The sequence below is a fragment of the Lepus europaeus genome, chromosome 10 (assembly GCF_033115175.1).
Source record: "Lepus europaeus isolate LE1 chromosome 10, mLepTim1.pri, whole genome shotgun sequence".
Lineage (NCBI taxonomy): Eukaryota > Metazoa > Chordata > Mammalia > Lagomorpha > Leporidae > Lepus > Lepus europaeus.
This window is the reverse complement of record NC_084836.1, coordinates 9,381,278-9,408,976: the sequence shown is the minus strand read 5'-3', so window position 1 is coordinate 9,408,976 and position 27,699 is coordinate 9,381,278. Positions and strand designations below refer to the sequence as shown.

The following is a 27,699-nucleotide window of genomic DNA, read 5'->3' as shown; positions in this document are numbered from 1 at the left end:
CCCCTCCACATCCCCAATCTGCCCCTTGTTAAAGGCTCCTCTCTCCTGGAGAAAGCGCTGAGGCCAATCCTGCCCGACCGCACGTGCAGAGCCCCCGGGAGCCTCCACACTACAGGGAAGACCCCGAGGTCTTGAGAAGCTGTCCGAGCTGCTGTCCCGGCCGGCAAGTACGGGAGCTGGGTCTGATTCTAGGGGTCTTTCCACCAACGGGCCCTGCACCTGCCCCCATCCCAGGAGAGCAGCTTCCCCACCCCCACTTCTGGGACAGCCTGGGCCCATCCCCACCAGGCAGCTCCCTCCCTGCCCGCCCCCGAGGCCCTCACTCACCCCCTCCTCACCCAGCCCCGCACCCCTCTCCCACCCAGCACCCCAGGCCCCTCACAGGAGCTCAGGCCCTTTGCTAACGGCCTGCCCCACGCGGAGGCCCAGAGCCGCTCCTCCCGCGTGCCCCACTCCCTGCTCAGCCACGGAGCTAACCCCAAACCAGGCCTCCAGGCACACCCAGGGCCTGCCGCCCTAGACGCCGAGGCCCACCTCACTTCCTGCCACTCTCCAGTTGGCCGTGCCCCACTTCGACGCTGAGCTTCTGCTCTTGGAGACCCCCCCCCAACCTGAGCTCATCACTATGACAGATGACAGCTGCCTGAGCATGGGCACACAGGTCCAAAAGGCACCTCCTCCTGTAAGGCTGCCTGGATTGTTCCTGCTGGAGGCAGTTGTCCTTTGGGGGCGGGGGGGGGCTGCCCCAAGGACTCAGGTACACACAGAGGGTCTGTCCTTGGTCTACTACACTCAGCAGCTGGCCCCTTAAGCCAGACCACGCCCTGCTGGCTTCAGCAGCCCGGCTCCACAGGACGCCCCTTAGACGATCAGCTGCGGGCAGGCGCTGAGCGCTGGGTGGCCCATCTGGGGGCCTCCGGCCCGTCACCCAGGCAGGTAAGGTGACGCCAGCACAGATGGCGGGCGGCTGTGGGAAGAGTCAGGAGGGAAATCTGACCCCACGGGCGAGCAGGGACCTGAAAGGTGGGATCAGCCTGGGTGGGGGTGGGGACAAACAGGAGGGGAGCGAGGCGGCGCCGGGCCAGGGACACCAGCAGGCGGAGGGCACCAGTGTCTATGACAAATGGAGTTTAATGTTCCGTAGTGTTCTCAGTGGAAAAGGCCGGCGGGTGAACCATACGCCACTGAGCGTCTGGGGGCGGGACAGGGAGCGCACGCCATGACGTGTGCTCACCGGGAACACACGGCTGTCAGTGCCCGAGTATCACGGGCCAGGAGCATGACATTTGCACAGGGAAGAACCACAGACACACCAGTGAGGAGAGGAGACGGGGCACAGAGAGAAGGCAGCCCCGATGTGCCGGTGCGCAGGTCACACGAGATATGTAGCAGAAACCACGTGGTGCCGGGCACCGGGCTCCGGCGGGAACAGGCTGGAGACTCAGTGGAGGGACTGAACCCGAGCCTGCGTGAGAACTCGTGTGTGCAAACCTATGCACTGGAGGGAGAACTCGGACTCCACGGTGAGGGTCAAGGTCAGGCCCCAGCCCACACAGAGCAGCAAGTGTGGGGCCCAGTGTGCCACAGGCTCCCCAGGGCCTCGGATCAACTCAGATTTCAGGGCCCAGAGCCCAGGGTCCCACATCTGCCGGTGCAAGGGTCCACGGCCGACCCCGGGCTCCCCTTAGGCTGGCAGCTTCTGCAGGCCAGAGGAAGCCACGGGCGGCGGCCGTCCATCCATCAGGCCTCGCTGCTGCTCTGACAGCCGCGGCTGCTGCCACGCTCCACCCACACGAGGCGGGCCTGCTCCTGCAGGATGCGGCCGCGAACCACCTTGGCCAGCTCCTCGGCATGGGCCCACGCGTGGGCGGGCACCTGCACCCAGGAGCACGGCAGTCCCCAGAGCACCTGCTCTGAGCCGCGGCACTGGCGCAGCAGCTCCGAGTCACGCCAGCCCGGCCGGCCCAGCAGACCCCTGCAGAGAGAGCAGAGCGGGGCAACGGTCAGAGCTGACGCGGGGAGACACGGGGGGCCCCAACATCTGGCGGGGAGGGGGCTCCACGGGCCCCGCCCCACCTGACTTCCCGGATGTTCTTCTCGGTGACCTCCACATGGATGACAATGGGGTAGATGTCATTGTGGACCAGTTCCCGCACGCCCCGGGCGCCCAGCTCCAACAGGCAGTGCTTCTGCTCGGAGGATGGGGGGGGGGGGCGGGGGGACACATTTTATTCCCAGCCCAGGGACATCAGCCTCCCCGGGCCCCGCCCCAGACGGCATCACTCCCATCAGAGACCCTAGGAGCAAGTCCTGCTGCCCCACCCCCAACAGGAGCTCAGGCAGCCAGCAAAGAACCCACGAGGGGAGACTGAGGCCCTGCACGGCCCCTGCAGACCCCGGCCTCCCCTCCCACCCACCGCCCCAGCACCTACCTTCCCGACAGACTCCTGGATGGCACGGATCCTGCTGCCCAGCCCAGGGGTGGCAGGCCGGGCCTTGGGGGCTCCAGGCGCCGATGGTGTGCACTGCTCCTCCCCAGAGAGGCTTTCTGTACGGGGAGAGGGAGAGGCGGGCCCCAAGGGCCATGGGCCTGGCCGCCCAGAGCGCCCCCAGCCCTCCCTCCCCAGGGACACAGGCTCACCCGCCGGGCACACGTGGAAGTCCAGGCGGGAGCTGGGCAGGTCGAGCAGGTTGCGGATGAGCCGGGGCGCCAGGCACTCGGGCAGCAGCACCACGGGCCGCAGGGCGGACACCAGCAGTGGCCGCACCAGGCTGTAGGGTTTGAGGCTCCGCTCTGGCTCTGCGGGGGCGGGGAGGGGGTGCCAGAGAGGTGAGGATGCAGGCAGGGTCGCATCTCCCACTACGGCCCTCCCCTGTCAGATCTCTGTGTGCCCTTCCTGGGCGCTGCTGTTCATGCACAACACACACACGTGCACACACAGGTACACACACGTGCACACATTCGCCCCAAGGGTGCCTCCTCCCTCACTCTCTGGGCCCCTTGCTCTGGGTTCCTCCCTGCGCCTCCGCCTCACCTCTGCCCCCTACAGGTCATTCTGCACGCAGCAGCCAGAGGAGGAACCACAATGCTGAAGTCCGGTCAATGAACTCCCCAGCGACTTCCCAGGTTCCCAGGGAGAGGGCCACACCCTCCACGCGGGGTCCTGCCCGATGCAGCCCTGCCCGGGAGCCCGGGAGGGGGGTGGCACCCACGGACTCCCCTGCTGCCTCGGCTCTGCTTTCAGCTGCCTGCCTTTGTGTGCCTGGGGATTACCCAGAAGCCCACCTTGGGTGTCCCTCTCCCCCCTCCCTTCAGAGCCCAGGCCACACGTGACCTGCTCCCACAAAGTGCAGGGCCCCTGGCGCATGCTCCAGGGAACCCCATTCTCCTGTATCCCCCACTACACAGTAAGCCCCCCCAACACACCAGCGCACCTAGAGCTGGTATTTGATCCCCCTGTGCTGGACCAAAAGCCCTCCAAACACCCACACGGCGAGCCCCTGGGCTTCGGCACAGCCCAGAACAAAGCCCTCCCCAGCCTCAAAGGCCCGGTTCCGACGTTCACTCTTCCAGGAAGTCCTCCCTGACCACCTCCCCGCACAACTGCTCCCCTTCTGGGCTCCCCCAGCCCCTTGTCCCGGCTCTGGCCTAAGGCCTCCTCCCACCGCCTTCAGCCAGCCCCTGTGCGGCCCCCACAGCACCTGCCAGCACACACGCCCGCCAAGCACAGCTCCACACCCTCAGCCAGACACAGGCCCACGGTCCCAGTCCCACGCACACATGCACCTGCCGCAGGGTCTCCTCTCACCATGGGGGGGCGCCTGTCAGGCCCCTGCCCTCACACTGGGCCCTTCCAGGCCAAAGGGACCCTGAGCCACGACCCTCGTGGTCACGGCACGCTCACCTGAGCAGGGCTCCAGCAGCAGCTGTTCCGGGCAATCCCCTGCGGGACCCCCCACCGGCTTGGGCCTCACCAGGCGCAGCTGGTCCAGGGCTCGCTTCTTCAGCTGGGGGTGGGGGTGCAAGGAAAGAAAGGCACCTGAGAGCCCAGCCGCCCACCCTGGGGAAAGAGGGGAGGAAAGGGGGCCCAGGCAGAGCAGGCCCCCCTGCCCCCACAGGCCAGGCACACGGAAGAGGGGGCCCAGCCCAGCCTCCCAGGCACGTGGCCCAGGGAAGCAAGGCCGTGGGAGCCAGCTCAGGAGCCTTATCTAGACTCCACTTTACAAATGGGAAGACTGAGGGCCAGAGACCAAAGGACCCTCATGTCCCCTGAGAGGCCAACTTTGGGTTCTTGAGCAGTGGGACCTGGATGGGGAGAGCAGTGAGCCTGCTCCCCACAGCACTGACCAGAGCAGCACCTGACGGCCAGAGAGCGCTGGCCTGCCGCAGGTGAGATGCCGGCCAGCCGCTGACCGCCCGGAGCAGGCCCATTTAACAGGGGGGCAAACAGAGCCTCCAGCACCTCATAGGCAGAAAGGAGCAGGGAGGGAGTCCAGGCCAGGCGGCCTCCCCCAGGGCCACGCCCTCACAGCTCGCCAGGGTCACCTCACTCACCTCCCCTGGCCCAGGGGCCCAGCCCAGCCTTTGCCCAGGGCCTGGGAGAGGGGGCAGGACTGCAGCCCCATCCCAGGCCCCCAATCACTGGGCACCGCTTCGCACAACACACGATCCACTAGGTCCCAGGGCAGGAGCCCATGGAGGGGCCGCCCTGCTCTCCCCACCAGGGCTGCCAATGCTGTCCCCCCTCCCCCCCAAGCCCCGCCCCCCCCAGCCCTGCTTACATTGCTACGGGGGCTTCGGTGGCGGCTGGAGGGCAGGCACTTCTCCTGGACTTCCAGGAGCTGCTGGGCTCTGCGGGAGGGACCCAGGTCATACATTTGTTAGGGACAGGGAGCTCCCCGCAGCCTCTCCCCAAACCTCATCCTTGCCAGGGGACAATGCGAACCCCACGTGGGCCCCGGCCCCTGGCAGCACTTACCTCTGGTAGTTGGGCACGGTGCCCCGGTCCAGGTCCCGCAGAGTGAGGGGGTCCACACGGGTACAGAACCACTCCTGCCGGCGCTTGTAGGCTGGGTCCACCAGTCGCAGGATCTCTTGCGCCTTCACACACAGGGCGTGCGGGTCGGCCCGCTTGGGCAGGGTGAGGTTGGCTCGGATGTAGAAGGGCTCAGCCCCCGGCCCCTTCGCCCAGGCATCCAGGGCCTCATGGAAGGACTGGCAAGCTGGGCAGGGTGGGCAGGACAGCAAAGAGGAGGATGCTGGGACCACGGGAGCCCACCCCCTCAAGTGAGGGACAGGTCCCAAGGCCACCAAGCCCTCGAAGGGCACAGCCAGGACTCAAGCCCAGGTCTCTGGACCAACATAAGCTCCCTCCACTGTCAGCAAAGGCATGGGAACAGATGCAAGGAGGTGGGAGTCACGAGACTGGGCCTCAGTTTCCCCACCTGCACTATGAGCTCTTGGGCCTTCGCCCCTGACCTTCCAGGACCCGTGAGCTCCCGCCCCCGCCATACTCACCCTTGGAGTCCCCCAGGAAGGGCAGTGTGGACCCCTGGCTCCAGGGCAAGGTTCTCTGCTGGGACTCGGCCTCCAGGCACGCCCCCTCCTGGCCAGCGGCCTCCGCCCTCGGCTGGGAGAAAAGGCAGAGTGAGTCTCCGAGGGAGGAAGACTGGGTGTGGGGGTGGCCACACCCATCACTCGCAGGGCAGCCGTGCCCACCACTCACGCCCTGCTCCCACCCACAGCACCCCCAGCCAGCCCTGCTTAGCGGTCAGGATCTGCTGAGTGCTGTCAGTCTGCCCCACCTCCCAGCCCCTGCCCAATCAGACTTCAGTTAATGCTGGCTGGGGCGGGGCAACCAGCTGCTAACCACTGAGCAAGCTTCCCCAGAAGCTCCACCCAGTGTCCTGGCTCCACCAATCAGAAAGCACCCATCCCGGGCTAAAGCACTGACTCCACCCCTCCCAGCTCAGTGGGTGGAGCCCACCTCACCTCTCTTGGTTCCGTCCTGGCAGACCCAGGCCCAGACAGCACCCTGCGTACCACTGCCCCGGACCATCTGTCCCCAAGCAATGACAGGCAGTCTGGGCCCCTGTCTGGGGACTCTGGGCCCCCTGGGGGGCTCCAGCCAGACACTCGGATGGCCAGAGACCTGGGAAGAGAGAAGGGGGTGGGCGGGAGAGGCCCATGGGTCCTCTGATTCGGTTCAGCACTCCTGGAGAGCCACAGCGATTCCATTCCCCAAGTACGCCTCGGCCCCCATGCCCGGGCCACTGGACCTGCCAGGCCCTCTGCTGGGGCTGCCCCTCCCCCCTGTCCTTTCTGCCTGCAAAGGCTGCTACCCCTCACCTTGACTTTCCACTCCCTCCTGCCCCTCACCTCCATCAGACTCAGCACCAGACCTCCCTGGTGCTGTCTGCACCCCCAGTGCCCGCCCAGCGTCTGGCACACGGCAGATGGGGTCTCACACGCAACAGATCAGGAGATGGCGACAGCTGGCAGCAGGTGCACAGAGCAGAGGGGCTTCCTGGGGACCAAGCACCTGCACCTCGCTCTGGTGAGGAACAGACGGCCTTGGGAGACAGCCGAAGGAGCGGCGTGAGGAAAGGCACGGAGGACAGAGCACAGGCGGCGAGGACAGCTTGCCAACGACGCCGATGACAACAGCAACAGTAGCAGCAGCACTTCGGGGGGTGCCAGACGCCACACTCAGCTCCCTGCCCCGACCACTAGATGACTAATTTCACACCCTGGGGAACGTCTCACAGAAAACGCAATCCACGGGGCCGGCGCTGCTGTGCAGCAGGTTAAAGCCCCAGCCCGCAGTGCCAGCATCCCATATGGGCGCCTGTTAGAGTCCAGCTGCTCCTATTCCGATCCAGCTCTCTGCTGTGGCCTGGGAAAGCAGTAGAAGATGGCCCAACGCCTTGGGCCCCTGTACCCACATGGGAGACCTGGAAGAAGCTCCTGGCTCCTGGCTTCGGATTGGTGCAGCTCTGGCCATTGTGGCCAACTGGGGAGTGAACCAGCAGATGGAAGACCTCTCTGTCTCTACCTCTCTCTGTAACTCTTTCAAATAAATAAAACTCATCTTAAAAGAAAGAAAGAAAAGGCAACCTGCAGCCAGCCTGGGGAGGGAGGGGTCCGGCCTTGCTCCCCTGGGCAGTGGGAGCCGCTGCATTCAGACAGAATCGCTCAAGATCCTCAGCGTGCCAGGGTCCAGGATGGGAACAGGAAGGGCCCTGTGGCCAGGCTCGGAGGCAAACTGACCCTAAGTCCATTCAGTGAGCCCCTGGCCACGGGAGGGAATAAACCAGGGCCAGAGGCAGCTGGGCCAGCGGGAGGAGGGGCGGCCAGCCTGGAGTGCGGGAGGCTGCAGGGAAATTGACCCTGTCAGCACCCCTGGAGAGCGGGAAACAGCCCTGTCTCAGCCCCTACACAGAGAGCCAGGATCAGCCCCAGCCAGCGCTGGCCACAGGGAGGTGGCGCAAAGCCGGGACAGGGTCAGAGAGCCTGAGATGGGCCTGCTGTGTTGGCCAGGGACCGTGTGGATGGACGAACGCAGCGCAGCCCAAAGTCAGGTGAGTGGTGCCCTGGCCCCGGGCAAGTGAGCCAGTGGCTGGCGGCTCAGCCACGGCAGTGGGCGGTGAGGTCCTACCCGGGGCGGGGTCAGAGGCAGGGAGGGGCAGAGCAGATGGACGAGGGAACCACAGGCTCCGGGGCTGGGACACCTGGCGGGCTGTGAGTGACCCTGGCTTTTAGCAGAACGCACCAGGAAACAGGATCCTGCCCCCCGGTCCCTGAGCACCAACACTTGCTGCGGGCATGAGTGCCCAGGGCTCTATGGGACAGCCACACGTGGGGACCCGCAGCCTGGCTCCGGAGCCGCTAGCACTCGGCTCCCTCCTCTCCTCCAGCCATGCAGTGAGCCGTGCCCAGCCAATCCACAGCGCTCCAGGAGAGGGAGAAGTTTCCAGTGAGCGTGGCCGGGATACCTTCTCCCCAGCCTCAGGGTCAGGGAACGCAGCGAGCAACCTGCTCCCGGCCCGGCCCACCCCACGCCATGGACTTGGCCCCGCCAGGGTTTCTGGCTCTTCCTGCCAACTCCTGCTGCCCGCCACGGACCCAGTCCAGGCACCTGCACAGAGCGGGAAACCCGTGCTGAGCACATGCCCGCCCGAGGGCCTGGAGAGGCCACGTGCGGGATGACAGGGACCGGGTTACAGACGGGAGCCCCCTCGGCTGGGGCCTGGGCAGACAAGCGTGGGGGCGCTGCCTACTCCAACCCCTCCCTGCACAAGACATCAGGTGGGGGCTCCCAGCCCCTCCCCCAGTAAGGGCAGGGGCTCTGTGGGCTCCAGGGCTGATGGCCATTTGGCCTCAGTGAGCGACAGGGCGCTAGGGGAGGGGTCTCCAGAACACTGAGCACATTGGATGCTGACATCGCATCTGTACATTCCCCACTTGGCCCTGCCCCCAGCACCCCAACGGGGCGTCTGCCATCACCCCATGTCACAGGTGAGGGAAACTGAAGCAACAGAAGTGCCACGTGCCAAGGGTGGCAGAGCGGGGAAAGGAAGACCAGGCAATGGACTCCCAGAACCCTCTCTGTGCCAGGACCAAAGGCACCCGGATCCCAGATCCTGGGGAGGCTGAGTGAGGGCAGCCAGGATGGGGCCCGGCAGGGAGCCGGCACCCACGATGGCCAGCGCTCTCCCCGCCCCTACTACTCCTCACCACCCGTCTGTCCACCTTCCTGCCCATCCCAGACAGCCCCACTGCCCACATCGCCTGTCCCCAAGCCCAGACAGGGCAGCAGAGGGAGCTCAGAGAGCAGAGAGGCCAGCGACAGGAGAGAGGCGGAACCCCCAGCACAGGGCCAGAAGCAGCTCGGACAAAGACAAGCACGCCGGATCACCAGCACAAGCAACCTCCGATATGGGGCGGATTGCTGACCCTCTGTGGGCCTCCCTGTCCTCATCTGTGTAATGGGGCTAAGGACAGCAGCCTTGCAAAGATGCTGGGGAATGAATAACGTTGGCCACGGCAAACAGATGGGAGCCAACAACAGGTTCAGCGTGCCCCAGGGGCCAGGCCACTAGAAGGAATGCCGGGAGCTGGGCATCTCGCCCAGTGGTCAGCGCACCACTGGGACCAGGTCTCCCAAAGCAGAGCGCCTGGTTTCTACCTCCAGCTCCCTGCCGATGCACACCACGGGGGCGGTGGCGACGGCTCCAGGACTGGAGTCTCCAACACTGACATGGGAGACCTGGATGGAGCTCAGGGCTTCTGGCTGTGGCCTGCCCAACCCTGGTTGGTGCAGATTTCTGTGGAGTCGACCAGCAGATGGGAGATCTCTCTCTCTCTGTCTCTGTCTCTCTCTCTCTCAAGTAAATTATGTATTTTGCTGTTGTTGCTGCTGAAGAAGGAATACTGGAGCCCCTGCAAGGACCCTAGGGGACAGGCACTACTGTGCTCCCATTTCACAGAGCGGGAGACTGAGGCACTGAGAAACGGACTTGCTAAGGTCCCCCGATACCAAGCCACAGGGCTAGGATTTCAGCCGCGGCAAGTGGCTCCAAAGCCTCTCTCGTCACCTGGCCCTGGGACGCTGCGCGCCACCCTCACCCAGGCTCCTGCGCCCTCATCCACCACCAGTCCCATTCCAGCGTGTCCCCCAACCCCAGGAACAGAGGTGGTGGCCCCACGTGATCTGAGGGCCAAGCAGGGGCCAGGCAGGGCCTCCTGCTCCCCCCTCTGCATCCTGGCGCCCCCTGGACGGCAGCCAGGCCCCCTGCTGCAGGCCCCGCTGGAGGAAGGGCCCCCGCAGGCAGGAAGGGAGGCGCCTCCGCCCCTTCCCCCAGAACACGGCCTGTGCAGGCAGAAACAATGTGGCGCTGGGCCGGCTGCCCGAGCTGGGGGGCAGGGCCCGGGCCCAGCCACCGGCCTGGCCAAGCTGCTTCCCGCAGCCCTGCCCCGCCCGGACCTGCTGTGTGACCTGTATGACCTGCCCCCCTGCCCAGCGTCCCCACGTTCCAGTTCTATCATTCGATGCCGCCCATGCCCCTTTCCAAACCCCAAACCGCTGGGGACCTGGCCCTGGTACTTCTCAGCTGTGTGCCCTCGGACAAGCTGCTTAACCTCTCTGGGCCTCAACGCCCTGCTCCTCTGTAAACAGGGGCTGTCGTCATAACGCTCACTGCTGCCACAGAAGGTTCCCAGGACGCCCGGGGTGGACAAGCCAAAGGCCACACTTCCAGCCTGGCTCAGGAAGCTGCCCGCCTCCCCTCTCCCCTCCCTGGCCAGCCTCTGCTGCCTCCCTCCCCTCAGCTGCTACCCCTCCACGGCTGAGGTCAAAGGCCACACGGTCAGCCATGGTCCCACTACCCCAGCCCTCCTGAGAGCCACTGGCACGAACAGGGGCCACGGCGGGCCACCACAGAGCACGTCACCTGCGACGCCGTGTGTGACGGCTCCCGTCCCAGGCCTGCCCCACCCTCAGCCCAGCCGGACGGTGGAGCCAAGCCGGGAGCTCAGGCAAGCAGGACGGTGGAATGAGGGCGCCTGTGCCTGACACCTACTGTATACTGAGCACCTACTAGGTGCCTGGCAGCCCTGAGGGCTTCGCCCACACGAGAGGGGCCCAGGGAGGTGAGGTGACCGGCCCACGCCACATAGGCGACCAGCGGCGGTGACAGGTTTTGAACTCAGACCTGCCAGTATCTAAAAACCTCACTGTCTCGTCCTGCCCCCCCGCCCCGCTCCAGGCCCCGAGGGCCACCTGCAGCGCCACCAGCAGGTGCAGTACCTGTTGATGAGGTCCAGGCCGCAGCCCCGGGACGCGGGGCCTTCCGGCTTTCCCAGAGGCCACACGCTGTCAGAAGACGACGACGAGGAGAGGCCGGGGGACCAGGGCTTCAGTGTCACACTCCCTGGGGAGGTAGACACAGCTCAGGGACTGGGCCGCCCTCCGGCCCAGGAGTGGCCCAGGTCCCAGATGCCCCAGGAGCACACGGGACCCTCCCCCAGCCCTACCCCACCCCCATCCAGGGTTGGGCCAGGGCCGGCCGGGGACACCTACTCCCCGGAGCCTGGGCCACAACGGAGTTGCCCATTAGAGCACAACCAGGAAGGGCAGGGAAGGCCAGGGCTGGGCCCGGGCGAGAGGCCTCCGGAGCGTGGCCTCGGGAAGGGGGCACCGACCAAGGGCAGAGCAGGTGCCACAGGCCCCAGGCAGGCTGGCTGCACAGTCCCTCCCCTCCTCCATGGCGTCGCCGGCGCTGTCACCTGTGATGTCCGACATGCTGCTAAAGGACCTGGGTGGGGACAGGGTGGGGGCAGGGGAGGTCCAGTGAGACTCCGCCCCACTCCTTCATCCTGCCCCCGGGCCCCCCAAGGTGGGGACTCAGGGCACCCAGAGCCCCTACAGTCAGAGTGAGCCTCCGTCTGGTCAGTACAGGGAAGTCAGGGAGGGCTGACGAGCAGCCGTGGTGAGGACGCCTCTGGGAGGCCCACGGGGCCCCACCTCTCGCCATGTTCTCGGCGGCACCCAGCCTGCCTACCTCTTAGGGGGCGCGGGGTCCTCCTCACGCTGCCTCCGGAGGATGGAGCCGGCGCTGGGGGGGAAGGGCAGGATGGAGAGCCGGTTGATCTCCTTCTCGCTGTCGGTGGCTTCCTCCTGCAACGCCACCATAAGGCGCCGGTCACCCCACTGCCCAGCGCAGTCCCCGTGCCGTGACACACCTGCCTGGTGCCCCGCCCACAGAGGACACCTAGGGACGAAGCGCAGGAGCGGGTCCTGCAGGGTTATAGGGAGGGAGCGGTCCCCGGGCCCCGCACATGGGCTCGAGGTGAGCTGAAAGAAGGCACACGGCAGGGCAGATGCTCCCGGGGACACGCGGCACCAATGCAAACAACGGAACACGCAGCCAGGACAGCAGGACCCACTGCAGCGCCTGAACTCAGCCCCGGCTCGGCTTCCGGCTAACGCGCAGCCCGGGGAGCAGCAGCGATGGCTCAAGTCCTTGGGTCGCCGCCACCCACGTGGGGATCCCAGATCGAGTGCCAGGCTCCTGGCTGCTGGGGGCCTGCCCCAGCAGAGGGAAGACCTCTGCCTACTTCTCAGATATATATGGGATTCTCTGAAGGGTTTCTGAGCTCCGCGGGCCACGGCGTCGTCACCTGTGACCCGGAGCCATAGCTGAGAGCAGCCCGGGTCAGTAATTACATGAACGTTACGGGCAGCTGAACCCCGTATCTGGGGCGGGCTGGACGTCTTACCGAGGTGAGGGGCTCAGAGCCGGCCGCGTCCCCAGCTGCTTCCGGAACTCCTAGCGGGGAGGGGAGCTCACTGAGGCTCCAGGTGCTGCTGAGGTTGGAGCACAGGGAATGGGAGGAGGCGCAGGCCTGGGAGAGGGGGAGGGGAGAGAGGCGGTGAGCCGCGCTGGGTCCGTGCCATGTGCCAGGCACGGGGACACAGCCAGGCACGGGGAGCCTGAGCCCTGCCCTCATGCTGCTCGCAGCCTCCAGGGGGAGCCAGACTGTAAACCAGCGAGAGATGAACAAAACCGCTCCAAGCTGCAGATCACGAGGGAAGTGGCCAGGCCGTGCAGAGCCCTCACGGGCCCCACCCTGCCCAGGAGCACCAGTGCTTTCCAGGGAAAGTGGGTTCTGAGAGTCCAAGCTATGTCACAGCTGGGGAGGAGGGTCCCAGCAGCCCCGACAGCATGTGCAAAGGCCCTGAGGCAGGACTGTGCCCCATTCCGGGGATTAAAAAGCTGTGACTCATAGGAACAGCCTACGGGGAAGAAAGCTCAAACCTGCTGGGCCTCTCTGGCATGAAAAGGGGCTCTGTGTTTACCCAAGAACAAAAAAGGCACCGAGGGGGCCAGGGCTGCGGTACAGCAGGTTAAGCCTCCACCTTCGTCACCAGCATCCCACATGGGTGCAGGTCTGAGTCCTGCTTCCCGTCCAGCTCCCTGCCGATGCACCTGGGAAGGCAGTGGGCCACGGCCCGAGTGCTTGGGCCCCTGCACCTCTGCAGGAGATCAGATGGAGCTCCTGGCTCCTGGCTGTGGCCTGGCCCAGCTCAGAGCCCGCCGAGCCACACCCTCCCAGCCTGGGACCCAGCACACCCAGCCCCACCAGGTCTCCCGCCAGCTCCTGCCAGGTTCGGGGCCCCTGCTCACCTTGAGGCAGGGCCCGCCCTGGGCCCGCTGCAGCTGAGCCTCGAGCAGGGCCTTGGCGCCCTCCAGGCTGGTGAGTGTGGTCAGCAGCTCGTCCCGCTCGGCCTCCAGGCCCCGCACCTGCTTGCGGTACTGGTCCTTCTCAATGAGGCTCTGGGAGTACTGCAGCTGGATGCGGTCCCGGCTCTGGATGGCCTGGGGTGGGGGGCGGGGGAGTGAGAGAGGCGGGCAGCAGGGGGCGCTGTCCCGGCCTCTGATCACAGGAACACGGGCGCTAAAACGCGCACTTCCTGTGGGCCAGGCCGCGCGTGCTGCAGACGGGTGGATGGAGGCGCGGGGACCACACCGCCCCGCTGCAGGCTCCCGGGCTCCTGCCGGTCCACCAAGACTTGACTCTCCCTCGCAGGAGACCCACTGGGTGCCAGCCAGCCGCTTTCCTCACAGCATCCTGATTGGAGGAGCCAAGCCCCGCCCACTGCATCCCCCCCCCCCCCGTGCTGTTCCCCACGATGAAGACCTGGTCGTTGAGCACTGGGCCCACGGCCGCTGCCTTGGAGGGAGCTGGGGCCAGAGGCCCGAGGGGACTGGCAGCAGCCTGGCGACATACAGATGCCCGGGCCTCGCCTCAAGGCACCTCAATCGGGACATCCAGGGAGGAACCCCAAATCCAACCTTAGCCACACCCACCAGGGGGATGGGCCCACGCCAATGTGTAGACTTGAACTTCCCTGGCAGGACACACACTCGCTCAAGGACAAAACCCCCTGCCCTCCTCCCTCACGGAGAACCACACACACACAGGCGGGCCGGGGCCCTCGGCCCCTCGCAGTCTTGGCAAGTGACAAGGACCATGGTGCCAAGGACCAGCAGCCAGACCTGGGAGGATTTCTTCATTGGCAAATATTTGCAAACACCTCCAGCGTCAGCTCTGTCCTTGAGACGCAGAGAACAGGCGAAGCAGAAATCGAGGCTGCCAGGCCCGACTTCCTAACCGGCACAGGTGCTCAGCTGAGACAGGTGGGCTCAGGGAGCGAGGCTGCCACCGCCAGCCTGCGGGGGCTGCGTCTGTGTCCCCCAGCCGGCCTGCCCACCCCGCACCGCTCAGCACACCGTTGGTGTCTATTTCCACAACCATGGATGCACCAGCTTCTCCCTTCTTCAAATGTTTCCTGCAACACCCACATTTCATATGGGAGCACGGGTTCAAGGCCCGGCTGCTCCGCTTCTGATCCGGCTCCCGCTAGTGCGCCTGGGAAAGCAGTAGAAGACAGCCCAAGTGCTTGGGCCCCTGCACCCACATGGGAGACCCGGATGGAGCTCCAAGCTGCTGGCATGAGCCTCGCCCAGCCCCAGCTGTTGTGACCACTGGGGAACGAACCAGAGGATGGAAGATCCCTTTCTCTCTCCTCTCTCTGTCACTCTGCCTTTCAAGTAAATACATCGATCTTTGTTTTATTTTTTTTATGAATCACCAGCAACTCAAGTGTGTGGTGTTTGTTTTTGTTGTTGTTGTTGTTTGACAGGCAGAGTTAGACAGTGAGAGAGAGAGAGAAAGGTCTTCCTTCCATTGGTTCACCCCCAAAATGGCCGCCACAGCCGGCACACTGTGCCGATCTGAAGCCAGGAGCCAGGTGCTTCTCCTGGTCTCCCATGGGGTGCAGGGCCCAAGGACTTGGGCCATCCTCCACTGTACTCCCTGGCCACAGCAGAGAGCTGGCCTGGAAGAGGGGCAACCGGGACAGAATCTGGCGCCCCGACCAGGTAGAACCTGGGGTGCCGGCACCGCAGGTGGAGGATTAGCCTGTTGAGCCACGGCGCCGCCCTAAATCAATCTTTAAAGATTAAATAAATACAAAGTTCCTGGGACCTCCTGTGTGCCGGGGGCTTTCGTCACAGCGTCCCGAGTGGTGCAGGAGCCGGGAGTCAAACCGCCCACTGCAGCAGGTGCAGGCTCACCTGGTCCCGCTCCTTCTCGATCTCCTCCAGCTGCGCCAGGACGGTGGCCATGCGGTGCTTGTACAGGTCACAGTCTTTCTGCAGTGTGCGGTGCTTCAGCCGCAGGTCCTCCATCTCCTGCAGGTACTGCGGGCGGGCGAGCGGGCGGGCAGGGTGGGCTCAGACCCTAGGGCCGGGGATGGCGAGCGCCGACCAGCCAGCGCCTGACAGGCAGGTCAAGGGGCAGAGGCCTGGGCCCTAACGACAGGGCCATCTGGGCCACCGACCTCACCTCACTGGGCCTCAGCTGCCCCATCTGTAAAATGGGGCAATGGTACTGATGGCACCCAGGAGGGGCCAGCCTTGCCTCCCCGCCGCAGCCTGCTCCCTGCCCTGCCCTGCCACCCGCCTCTCCTGCTTCTGCCACACTGCCCGTCTCCCTGCTCCGAGCCACAGTCCCCTGTGTTGTTCACGGCTGTGTCTCAAGCGCCCCAGAAGGCGGCTTCCATCGCATGCCTGGCTCCTGGCACAAGGCCCGCAGCCAGCTGCGCTGGGGAACGTGCCCCTCCCACTCCCAGGAGCCAGGCGTTGGCAGGGGCCGTGCCGGGGGAGGGGCTACCTTGTCCCGCAGCTCCTCAGCCCACTGCAGCTCCCCCTGCACGGCCAGCAGCTTCTGGCACAGCTCCTGCCTGCTGTCCTGCGCCTCCCGCCAGTCGTGCTCCAGGATGTCCAACAGGATGCGCTCGGAGCCCGGGGCCCCCGGCCGGCTCGCCTCCTGGGGGTCGGGTTCAGGACGCCTCAGCAGCTGGCCCAGGGCCCACCTGGGGTGAGGGGAGGAAGGGGCCCTCGGCACCCCCCGCCCCACCAGCTCTGCCATCTTGGCCTAGGCCTCGACCTCTCCGGAGCCTGGCTTCCCCCCAGGGGCCTGGGTGTGGCCCAGCCATGAGGGCGGGCTGGGGCCAGTGCAGCCAGGACCGCTCATTCCCAAACAACAAGGAGACCCACCCACCCAGGGCCAGGGCCTGATGGTCATTTCCAAGGCCAGTGCCCACGCCCCTGATGGGGGGAGGGTCTTCATGAGACTGAGCCTGAGCCTGGCCCAGGCACGAGGACCCTGGGCCCAAGTTCTCGCCCCCAGACCCACACCTCCACCAGGAGCCCCCAAGCCCTGGAACTCCCCAGCTCCCACCCCACTTCCGGTATGGAGTCTCGGCCAGGAAGCCACTCCCAGCCACAGGACACCAGGAGAGCCCCAGGGCCACCCAGCTCATCCTGCCGGAGCCACAGACCCCTCCACAAATCCAGGTACAGGGTCGGGGTGGGGATGCTCACACTCAGAATCAGCCGCACGGCTTCACGGAGCACAAGATGGCCTGGGGGCCCCGGCAGCCCCTGGACCGAACGCCCTCGGCTCAGACGAGAGGCCGGCCAGGATCCCACCCAGGTCTCAGGTCCCTGGTTCTGAAACCCTCGCCTTTCCAGGCCTAGGGAAGGACAAGTGAGAAGCAGCCCTCCCCCCCTCCCCCCCCCCGCCAGCCCGGCCCCGGCACCTGCTGCAGGCCCTGCTGCAGCTCCTGCAGGGACGCCGTCAGCCGCTGGTTCTCGGCGCGCAGCTCGGAGACAAGGTCCACGCTGTCCGGCTCCTTCTCTCTCTCCTTCTCCTCACTCCCGGGGAGGGGGCCCCTGGCCCTCCGCAGCAGGGTGCACTCTTCCTCCAGCCGGCTCACCTTGAGCTTGAGCTGGTCCACCTGGGGCCCAAGACACGGGTCAGGCCAGAGAAGGACCCACTGGCAGGACCGGCGCGCCCTCCAGGTGTGTGCGCGCGGTGGGGGCACTGCTCCCCCACCCAGGGGCCTCTGGATTCCCAGAGGGGCATGAGCAGGAGGGGCAGGCTGGACACCTGGGATGTGAGGAGGGAGGAGGAAGGGAGAAAGGCAGGCAACAGGGCCAAAGCCAAGGCCACCCTCCCAGGTGCACCTGCTTCAAGGACTGGTGGGCGGATGGGCGGTGTCACAGCTAGCTTGTCCCACACTTCTGACACTTAGCACCTTCAACATAGCCCTGAATCAGCGTAACAGGGAGGGGGAGGGGAGGAGGAGGAGGAGGAGGAGGAGGAGGGGGAGGGGGTGGGGGAATGACCATGACAACACTGCCTAAGAACAGGGGGATCAATCCATCTCCCTGCTGTGCCCTGGGAAAGCAGCGGAAGATGCCCCAAGTGCTTGGGCCCCTGCACCCGCGTGGGAGACCAGGAAGAAGCTACTGGCTCAGGATCGGCGCAGCTCCGGCCATCGCAGCCATTTGGGAAGTGAACCAGTGGATGGAAGACCTTTCTGTCTCTCCCTCTCACTGACTGTAACTCTACCTCTCAAATAAATAAATACAAATCTTTGAAAAAATAAAAAAAAAGATTCCAACTTATTAAAAAGAAAAAAAAAAAGAATGGGGGATCGGTCTCAACTCAGAGTGGCATGGGCCTGTCCTGGCTCCCATGAGCCCGCGGGAGGGAGGAGGAGGATGTGTTTCGGGGCCTCAGCCCACCCGAAAGCCAGGATGAGGGGCTTGTGCTGCAGCACAGCGGGGTGAGCTGCCACTTGTAGGGTCCCACACAGGAGTAGCAGGGGGGGTCCGGCTGCTCCACTCTCAAAACCAGCTCCCTGCTGACAGCCTGGGAAGGCAGAAGTGCGTGGGCCCCCACCACCCACATGGAGCTCTGGGCTGCTGGCTTCGGCCCGGCCCGGTCCTGGCTACTGCAGCTGTTTGGGGCATGAAGCAGCAGACGGAAGATCTCTGTGTTCTTCTGCCTCTCAAATACATAAATCAATTTTTTTGCTTTTTCAGAAACAGCCAGGTGTCCCCTCCAACCCAACCTCCCGGCCGTCACACACTCAGCTTTGTACCCGATCCTCCTTAAAGAGACTCCCGGCCACCCCAGCTCCAAGCTGCGCCTCTCGGTCCATCCGCACAAGACCTCCACGGCCAGGGCTCTGGTTCCCACCTGACTACTTGCTAGGCGCCACCATCCCGAGCAGGTCCCCGGTGTCCTTGCTGGTAAAACGGGCCCGGCGACTGCCCTCACAGCTACCCCCAACCCGCCTCCTCACATCACCAGGAGAATCAAAGGCAGGAATGAGCCCAGCCTCTCACGGTAAAAGGCAGGCTGTGGGGGCCAGTGCTGTGGCATAGCAGGTACAGCTGCCACCTGTAGTACCACATGGGCACGAGTTCGAGTCCCGGCTGCTCCACTTCCAATCCAGCTCCCTGCTAATGACCTGGGAAAGCAGCGGAAGACGGCCCAAGTGCTTGGGCCCCTGCATTCACATGGGAGACCAGGAAAAAAGCTTCTGGCAGGAGGCTCTGGTCTGGCCCAGCCCTGACCAGTAAGGGCATTTGGGGAGTGAACCAGCAGATGGAAGATTTCTCTCTGTCTCTCCCTCTCTAGCTGTGCCTATCAAATAAATAAAAATAAATCTTAAAAAAAAAAAAAAAAAGGCAGGCTGTAGCCTCGCCACGGGTGTGACTAGGGCTGCCTCGACTGCTTTAAACCATGGCTCGGGGCCCTGATGGGTTCAGCGTGTGCAGACAGAGGCTGGCTGGGGCTGTGGAGCCGGCAGGGGGCGTGGCCGCCTGGCAGAGGCTGGACATGCATGAACAGCTTGCTGGGCTATGAGTGTACCCAGCCAGGGACAAGTTCCAAAGGCTCGTAGGGTCTGGGTGGCCAGAGATAAGGGGAACAGCAGGTGGCAGGCGGTGAAATGCAGCCTTTGTTGGGAAGAGGTCACAATGACCTCCGGGGCACCCTCGGCGTGCCAACGTCTGGTGCCCTAGGAATGCCCCGGCTGCTCCTGGCGCGCTGGTCCCCCAGGCCTTGGAGCCTGGAATGGCACACGCATGCGCACACACACACACACACACTTGCACGCCGGGGTCCGGGGGCTGGGTCAGGCCCGTCCACAAATTAACGTTCCGCTCCTCCTCCACAAGACTCAGAGAGAAATCCATGACTCCCACATTCCTTTCCACTCACAAAACTCCCTTTGTGAGCCGCCGGCTCCAGGGCAAGCATGGCCGCGCCCTCTGCCCCGCAGCCCCAGCCACCCCCAGCCACCCCAGGCAGCTTCCCCGGTGAGCTCATGACAGCGGGCACCTGCGAGTCCCCGCCTGCCCGCCCCCAGGAAACACGCGTTTAATCCTGGTGTACAAACTCCCTGAGCACAAAATTACGGCGTCCCTCCCTGAGGTTTATGTTGCTGGCAAATAACAGCTCATTAAATTTGCACCTTATAAAACACAGCGCTAAATCAGCCACCGTGCACCTGTCCACGGGGGAGGGGACCCAGGCTGCCTCGCTGCTCAAACCCACCTGCAACGCCTTTTGTTGATTTTGTGGCAGAAAAGCTTCAAGAAAGCCAAGGTAAACGTACGGTAGCCAAGTTCAAAGAAACCTGGCACCATCCTGGGAACCCAGGGGCAGACTGCGCTCCCTGGAGGTGTTCCCCGTGCCCCTAGGCTGACCTGCAGACACGGAGGCCCCTCCAGCCCCCAGCCCCATCCCGGCGGCCCCCAGAGGCGCCCCCCCACACACACACACGCAGGCCACCGTCCTGTCACACGTGCACACTCACAAACACTCCAGCCCACAGGTGAGGAGGCAAGCTTCCTCTGCCCCGAGCAGCCAGGTGCTTCTTCCCAAACCCCCCCCCACACACACACACACAAGCCCCAGGTCTGCAGGCAGGAAAGCAGACCCGCCTCTGAGTGAAGGGAGGGGACCTCACTCACGCGTCCTCTCCTGCCACCCCCACCCGCCATGATTCTGCAGTGCTGAGAGCTCAGTCAGGCAGAGACTCCAGGACAGTGCTCTAAGTAACCGCTCTCTGCCTCGGTTTCCCCCTCCAGAAACTGGGGTGATGGCAGTGGCAAGGCCTGGGACCCCAGACACCCACAACCTTAGGGCTGGTGTTGTGGAGCAACAAGCTAACCCCTTGCCTGCAAAACCAGCATGAGGTGCCGGTTCGCGTCCCAGCTGCTCTGCTTCCAACCCAGCTCCCTGCTGATGCGCCTGGGAAAGCAGCGGAGAATGGCCCAAGTGCTTGGGCCCCTGCACCCACAGGGGAGACCCAGATGGCGTTCCAGGCTCCTCGTTTCGGCCTGCCATTGCAGGCATTTAGGGAATGAAGCAGCCCCATGGGAGCTCATATGCGGGGCTCCACTCCCCTCTACCACCAGCCTTTCAAGTTAAAAAAAAAAATGAAAGCAAACACTAGGCGGGCCCTCAGGCAGTGGCCTCTTGGTCACCTCACAAGTTAGCCACCAGTTCTCGGAAGCAGGCTCATCTCCCAACAACACACTGACCACCTGGCATGCACAACTACACATACCAGCAACCCTGCAGCCGCAGCCCGCGGCTCCGGGGGGGGGGGGGTGTGCCTGCTGTGGCACCCTGCACAGAGGGGCTGGAAAGCATCTACTGTGTGCCACTGGCCCCCTGAAGCCTTTGACAGGGATTAGCTCCTTAAACCCTTGGGATGACTCGCTGGGCAGTCAAACACCAGTATAATCCCCCAGGCCAAGTCCCAGTGAGAATCCAAGAAAGTGAGCCTCGGCTTCTCCACCTGGGAAAAGCCACCGGCCACGGAGCAGGCCCACAGCACCAGGCAAGGGAGGCCAGCACTGGCGGATCCGGCTCGGGGACCCGGAGCGAGTCCCTTTGCCAACCCAGGCCTCAGCATCTGAACTTCAAAACCAGAGGCTGGAGCGCAGTGGGTGGGCCCAGGCGACGGCGTGACACCGAGGGCCAGAGTTAACGATGACACGGACCGTGCATCTGAAACCCTGGGTCTTGAACTCACGGAGTCCTCGAAGCCCCAGGTTCCTCCGCCTTGGCACCACGGACGCCTGGGGCCAGAAAGCTCAGCAAGGTGCAGCCCGCAGGATGCACTGTAGCAGTGGTGGGCAACTTTTTTTCTGCCAAGGGCCATTTAGATATTTGCAATATCATATAAAATTGTCAATTTAAACATGAGTCTAGGTGAGGCCGGGGTGGGTTAGGCCACCACCTACAACACCACCATCCCACGTGGGCACCGGTTCAATTCCCCACCGCTCCGCTTCTGGTTCAGCTTCCTGCGGACGCTCCTGGGAAAACAGCAGCAGATGGCCCAAGTCCTTGCACCCCTGCCACCCACGTGGGAGACCTGGATAGGGTTCCAGGCTCCTGGCTTTGGCCTGGCCCAGCCCTGGTTGTGGCAGACATTTAGGGAGTGAACCAGCAGATAGAAGATCTCTCTCTCTCTCTCTCTTTCTCTCTCTCTGGTCTCTCCCCCTCTCTCTGTAACTGTTCCCAGATCACTATCATTTCTGGCCAGGGCACCTCCTTCCCCACCCAAGCCTGCCCACGGCCCCAGGGCCTACCGCCAGCTGCAGGTCCCGGCTCCGGAGCACCGCGGAGTTCTTCTCCTCACTGAGCTGGGCCAGGCGCATGGCGATCATGTAGTTCTCGTCCTTGAGGCGCAGCAGCTCCAGGCTGCCCGCCTCCCAGTCCTCCCGGAGCCGCTGGCAACGCTCCTGCGCCTGCTGCTGCTCCCGCAGCCGCTGCTCCAGGCCCGCCCGCTCCTCCTCCAGTGCCCGGCCGCGGGCCTGCAGCTGCTGCTCCCGCTGCAGCTGGCTCTTGCGGGCATCCCGGAGTCTCCGCACCTCTGTCATCAGGAACTGGGTGAGGCCCTCAGGCCCCTCCTCGTCTGCCCAGACACAAAGAGAGTCGGTCAGGGCCAAGCGGCTCCAGAGGGGGTGGCAGACCGCACAGAAAAACCCCAGCCATAAAAACCAGCGCGGGGAAGTTCTAGGCTGTGCTTCTGTCCTTTGGGGCTCGGCAAGGCCTTCCTCCATGGGCACAAACTCCAGCAGGGAGAGGAGAAAGGGGGCCCCAGCCATGGAGACCTTGGAAACCTTTACAACATGAAAGCTGCAACAAAGTTAAAAGAAAAGCTGCAGAATGGACACAAAATAACAAACAGAAGCACGGCCTCAGAGCCACAGTGCACAGCGAGCTCCTGGCAAGGCGGCCGGAAAAGGCAAACGTGTGAATAAAAACACAGGCATAAAACTCTAAGCAAGCAAGCCTCAGAATAAAAATGGCAATAAACACTGCGAAGGTGGTCTCGCCACCAGCGACAACATTAGGGACCGCCACCTGCAGACTTCACTCTCTGTACCACACACGGATGTCGGCTCCGTCAATCTTCACAACACTACAAGGTAAACACTGGTATTGTACCAAGTTTATAGCTTTCTGTAAGATTTACATATTTCTCTGAAATTCAAAGTTAGAGAGAGGGAGAGACAGAGAGAGATCGTCCATCTACTGGTTTATCCCCCAAATGGCCAGGCGGTAGCCAGGAGCCAGGAACTCCATCCTGGTCTTCCATGTGGGTGCAGGGGTCCAAAGACTTGGGCCACCCTCCGCTGCTCTTCCCAGACCACTAGCAGAGAGCTGGATGGGAAGTGGAACAGTGGGGACACGAACCGGCACCCATATGGGACGCCAGCATTGCAGGCAGTGGCTTTCCCAGCTATGCCCCAACACTGGGCTCTCCCTGTACCAATTTTAAAGATAGAAAAACTGAGACACAGAGAAAGGTCAAGTCATTTATCTGAAGTCTGTAAACTACTAAGCCATCAACAACATCCCTCAGTGAACTAAAACCTTAAAACAGAAAGGTTACTTTTCACGTATCAGACTGGCAAAAACATTTGTAAATGATTCCCAGAATTCACGGAAGCGAGAGCAAGATGGGCCGTGAGACACCCGGGCTCTCAGAACTTCCACCTCTCAGATCCCTGCCCCTAAGACACGCATTTGCACAAAGACGCAAAGGCAGGAATCTCCTAGAAGCATCATCGCAATGTTGCAAAACCGGAACTGATGACCTGGATGGCCGTCAACAGGGAAGGGTTCTACGTATTCTATGTCATTAATACTCACTACCAAGCACCAGGCCATCCCTTAAAACATGAGAGACCCACTGACGTGGAGCATGAGGGGAAAAATCAGGACACTGGGCGTGAACACTGCCGGCGGTGCTGGCCGGGGGTGTCGGTGTGCAGGAAGCGAGACCTGGCCAAGCCAAGCAGGAGAGCAGAGCTGCAGGAGGGGGGAAAGCTCTTCCTATTCTAAGGGCACCTGGACCTTTCACGGGCGAACATGGAAACCACAGGCCGGACACGTGGAAGCAACATGATCTGAAACCCACGTGGGCTCTGCACTCAGACTAACCAGAGGGGTATCCCAGCCCCACCCTCCACCTACTGCGGGGCCCCTGGCAAAACCGCTCCAGTCACTCAGCGCCTCAGTTTCCCTGTCTGTTCAGCAGGGGGACCGGGGGGGGGGGGCCTGTGCGCGGGTGGCTCAGGCCCCTGATCCAGCCACTCACCGAGGATCATGGAGCAGCGCTGGGCAGGCTCCTGGCCGGTGAGCAGTGTGAAGTGCTCCGGGTAGTAGAACTCCAGGGCCTCCAGGAAGGCCTCGTAGCCCCTCTTGCCACGGCAGCGCAAGATGTCCATCAGACGCCCTGGGGGGAGGGGAGGGGTCGCACGCAGGGGCTGAGCAAGGCTGGCTGCTGGCTCCCCCCACCTGCCTCCAGGGGCCCTCGTTCCCCGGATGTTCTGAACAGGTGACACACACACAGGGGCCTGTCCCAACACATCAGGGAAGTGAGCCTAGAGAGCCAGACCCCCTCCCCCATGGCACTTGAACTTCAACTGCCCCGCCCCTCCCCAACACAGATGCAGGGCCTATAAATCCCCCTTGCCTTGCCTTTCTTATTAACCTGTCTCTAACTTTCCACCTACTTATTTGACAGGCAGAGAAGAGAGAGGCAGGCAAAAGTGAAGGGGCTCCGGCTTGCTGGTCGACCCCTCGAATGCCCACAGCAGCTGGAACAGGGCTCTGAAGCCAGGGGCCAGGAACTCAACCCAGGTCTCTCTGAGCCATCATCGCTCTCTCCCGGGTGTACGTGAGCAGGAAGCGGGAGTCAGGAGCCCTCCAGTGTGGGACCCGGGGGCCTTGGCCACACTTCTGTCTTAACCGATTGCCAGCCGCCTGCCTATGCAATGACATGAAGTCCGCACTGATCCCCACAACAACGTAAATACTCCCACCAGCCAGTGCCTGAAATTTCACCTTAGACCCTCATTCCTCTGCCAGCCCGGGCGCGCGCACACACACACACACGTGTGGGAGGAGACCCTCCAAAAGCTGAGACGGGTCCCTGGCGCTTCAGAAGAAGGGACAGAGAGAGGCGGGGAGGTCAAAGGGCACAGGGAAGATGCCAAGTGCGCAGCCAGGCGTGGCAGCACCAGCAACCACATCCAAGCCGCTGCTCCACTGCGGGCACAGGAAGTGAAAGGGAACCCCAAAGCAGCCAGACCCGGCCGCCCGGGCCGCCCGGCCAGCAGCCTGGGCTGTAACAGGATGACCGGCACACCCCACCAGCCCACTCCACCCACGCGGAGACCGAGGCCGGTGAGCAGCGCCCGGCCCCGCGCGCCGGCACTGTGCGCACTGCACAGCCACGCGCGCCGCGCTGCGGGACACAGCGGGCCCCCGAGCGCGGCTCACCGGTGCGGTTGACGCGGCACGGGAAGCGGTAGGTGCTCAGCACCTCCTCCTCGTCCTGCTCGTCGATGACCCGGCACTGGCGCAGATACGGCGTGAGCTTGGCCGGGTTCAGGGCGCGCGTTAGCCGGTGCCGGACGCCCTCGATCCGCTCCCACAGCGCGTCCTCCTCCGCCTCGGACCCCGAGCCGCCTCCGGCCTCCTCCTCGGCCTCCCCCGCCTCGGCCCGGCCCGGCATGGCCGCGTCCTCGGGGTCTACGGGCGAGAAGGGACGCGCGAGTTAGCAGGGGCGCCCTGGAGCTGGGTGCGCCGGCCGATCCCGGCTCGCTGAGTCGCCTGCAGGCCCCGCCGCCAGGACCCCCCTCCCCGCGCCCCACGCCCCGCGTCCCGCGTCCCGCGCCCGGCACTCACCCCGCGCGCCGCAGCCGCCTCGAGCTCCCCGGTCCGCGCTCGGGCGGCGGCTCCGCCGGCGTAGGGGGGCGGTGTCCTCGGCGCCCCCGACTCCGCCCCCGTCCCCGTCCCCGTCCCTGTCCCCATCGCCGCGGCCGCCGGGGCTGCCCGGGCCGCCCCCCATCGCCGCCGCGGCCCGGGCACAGCGTCCGGCCCGCCAGCCGCCCCGCAGGTCCGCCCGCACGCCCTCCTCCCGGCCGTCCGGCCGTGCGCCTCCCCCCACAGCTTCCTGTTTCCCGCCGGCGCTCCCGGCCCTGGCGCGGCGGGGTCCGGGCGGCCCGCCCACACCTGCCCGGCCTCGGGACAGGGCGGGGCCGACAGGCACCTTCGCAGGCCCACGCGCGTCGGCGCCCCACGCCCACCACTCGCCTGGCCGCGCGGAGTCGCGGCTCAGCTGCGCCAGGTGTCTCCCGCAAACTACAGTCTGCCCCGGGACGGATGCACTGGGCGCCTGCCGCACTCAAAGTTGCCCGGCACCACCCGCACAGCAGCCAGGCCACGCACCTGCTCCCAGTCTGTGCGTCCCCGGCCCTCCAGGAAAGGACCCAAGGTGTGGGGGAGGGCTCAGCCCTTCCAGGAGGCCCCACGAGGCCCTGCCCCAGACACCTCCTCCCATGTAGAAACCCGTCCGTGGCCCCGGGCAGCTGAGCTGCCCACTTGGGGCCAGACCCTGGGTGCTCAGAGATGGGGGCTGGACCCACAGCCCCCACATCTGCAGCCCCTGTTACATGAAGCCCCTGCGCAGGTGGGGAGTGGGAGGGTCTCCCCAGAGCTCAGGGGATGCAGGTGGTCACCACCGGCATGGGGGAGGGCCTGTGTGCAACTCCCAGCTGCAGGTCCTGACTCCAACTCCCAGCTCATGCAGATGTCGGAGGCTCCACTGGGGGCTCAATTGTATGGGTTCCTGCCACTCGTGGGGAGATCTAAACCCGATTCCTGGCTCCCAGTTTGTAAGCTGGCTTCTGCCTGGCCGTTGCAGCCATTTATGGAGTGAACTAGCAAATCAAAGATCTCTCTTTCCCTCTCTCTCTCCCTCCTTCCTCCCACCTTCTTTTGCTCTTTGTAACTCTGCCTTTCAAATCAATAAATAGGTCTAAAAACAAAAAAACATGCATGATTCCAGTTCTGCACAAATTTCTTCAAGTGCCCTCGTATGAGAAACATTGTTTCCACGCTCCACCCTCCCTTGGAGATGGGCGGTCCCTTAGCTGCCGACATCTGGTCTATGCCGTTATTCCCTCGGTCACCAGCTCTCAATGCTTTGGAAGCTGTCACCGCTGGGCTGGGGGTGGGGGACAGCTGGTAGGAGAGGGATCAGTGATGAGCTCCTGAAATGCCTGCCACACCTTCTTTAACAAATATATTATTTATTTATTTGAGAGTCAGAGTTAGAGAGAGGAAGACACAGAGACAGATCTTCCACCCACTGGTTCACTCCCCAAATGGCTGCAAAGACCAGAGCCGAGCCGAGCTGAAGCCAGGAGCCAGGAGCTTCTTCCGGGTCTCCCAGGCAGGTGCAGGGGCCCCAGGACTTGGGCCATCTTCTACTGCTTTCCCTGGCCACAGCAGAGAGCTGGATCGGAACTAGAGCAGCTGGACCAGAACCGGCACCTGTATGGGATGCCGGCACCACGGGCGGTAGCTTTACCCGCTCAGCCACAGCCCTGGCCCCCTGCCACACCTTCTGAATGCAATGCTGTGGCCAAGGGCGCTACTTCTCCGAATAAAAAAGTCTTCAATCAGTAAAGGCTCTGAAAAGCCCCCCAGGAGCTTTCTGGACCCGGGGTCCTTTGGAAACCAGGCTTTTCCTTTGGTTGCTGTTGCTCTCTCGTTTTTGTTTGGGTCTCACCTGTTTGCTTGCAGGGAGCACGGAGTTTGAGTGCAAACTTCTCCATGAACCCAGGAGGGACTCACCCACATTCGCACAGCAAGGCAGCCACGGCGGGCAGGAGGGGAGGAAGGGAGGCTAGAGCCAGGCGCCTGGCCTCTCTCCTCCCCCAGGCTCTGTGTCCCACACACACCAGGCCTCCCTCCAACACACACCTTCCCTCTCTCTGGCCCTGGATGTCCTCGGCGCTCCCACATGGAGCAGCTCCGCCCAGCAGCAGCCCTGCTCGTTGTATTTTTAACTTGGCCTGGAGGACACCGGGATGGAAGCCTTGGAAATGAGTCTGCGGTTAATTATTTTCTCAGCCAAAAGCCTGAGCAGGGCCCAGAGATAAGGCACAGAAGCCACGTGGTGGGCAGATCAGTGCACAGAGAAGTGAGGGGACAGGGGTCAGAGCAGGAGCCCCCGGGGGCCACGGGTTCACACTCACTCTGCTCATGGTGGGCATCGGGCCATGTGGGGAGAGGCAGGCAGAGACCCGCCCACAGCCCCGCACACAGCAGCGCCTCCTGGTCCTGTCCCTGGGCACCCACAGCCCCGATGGCGGACGCCCCGGGCTGGCCATCTCCTCCAGTGTCCTCTGTCCGCTCTGCAGCCACGCCAGGGCGGCAGGACTGCAGCAGCA

General features: G+C 64.0%; 1 protein-coding gene across 2 annotated transcripts; it reads right to left on the bottom strand.

Moving 5' to 3' along the window:
- Positions 1-1,120: 1,120 nt before the first annotated feature.
- CARD10 (caspase recruitment domain family member 10) lies at positions 1,121-25,710 on the bottom strand. 2 transcript variants are annotated; one of them, XM_062202879.1, is made up of 21 exons: positions 25,691-25,710; positions 24,740-24,991; positions 23,553-23,690; positions 21,535-21,860; positions 16,671-16,868; positions 15,740-15,895; positions 15,142-15,267; positions 13,189-13,380; positions 12,281-12,406; positions 11,563-11,678; positions 11,288-11,316; positions 10,809-10,932; positions 5,993-6,152; positions 5,519-5,630; positions 4,980-5,223; positions 4,783-4,852; positions 3,906-4,008; positions 2,642-2,800; positions 2,433-2,548; positions 2,077-2,189; positions 1,121-1,975 (listed from the first exon to the last, which is right to left on the bottom strand). In XM_062202879.1, the coding sequence occupies exons 2-21, from the start codon at positions 24,972-24,974 to the stop codon at positions 1,741-1,743; spliced, it is 3,078 nt and encodes a 1,025-aa protein (XP_062058863.1). In that variant the 5' UTR covers positions 24,975-24,991; positions 25,691-25,710; the 3' UTR covers positions 1,121-1,740. The 2 variants fall into 2 exon arrangements, with proteins under 2 accessions (XP_062058863.1, XP_062058862.1); XM_062202878.1 differs by lacking the exon at positions 25,691-25,710 and adding an exon at positions 25,148-25,225.
- Between the last annotated feature and the right edge of the window lie 1,989 nt (positions 25,711-27,699).

Bases quoted from the DNA above. Each gene is read 5' to 3' on its own strand.
- CARD10 (XM_062202879.1), bottom strand. From the start codon at position 24,974: ATGCCGGGCCGGGCCGAGGCGGGGGAGGCCGAGGAGGAGGCCGGAGGC. The intron at 15,268-15,739 runs GTAGCCCCTCCC...GCCCGCCCGCAG, and splicing joins CTGAGGAGCTGCGGGACAAG to TACCTGCAGGAGATGGAGGA. The intron at 10,933-11,287 runs GTGACAGCGCCG...CTACCTCCCCAG, and splicing joins CAGCATGTCGGACATCACAG to GGAGTGTGACACTGAAGCCC.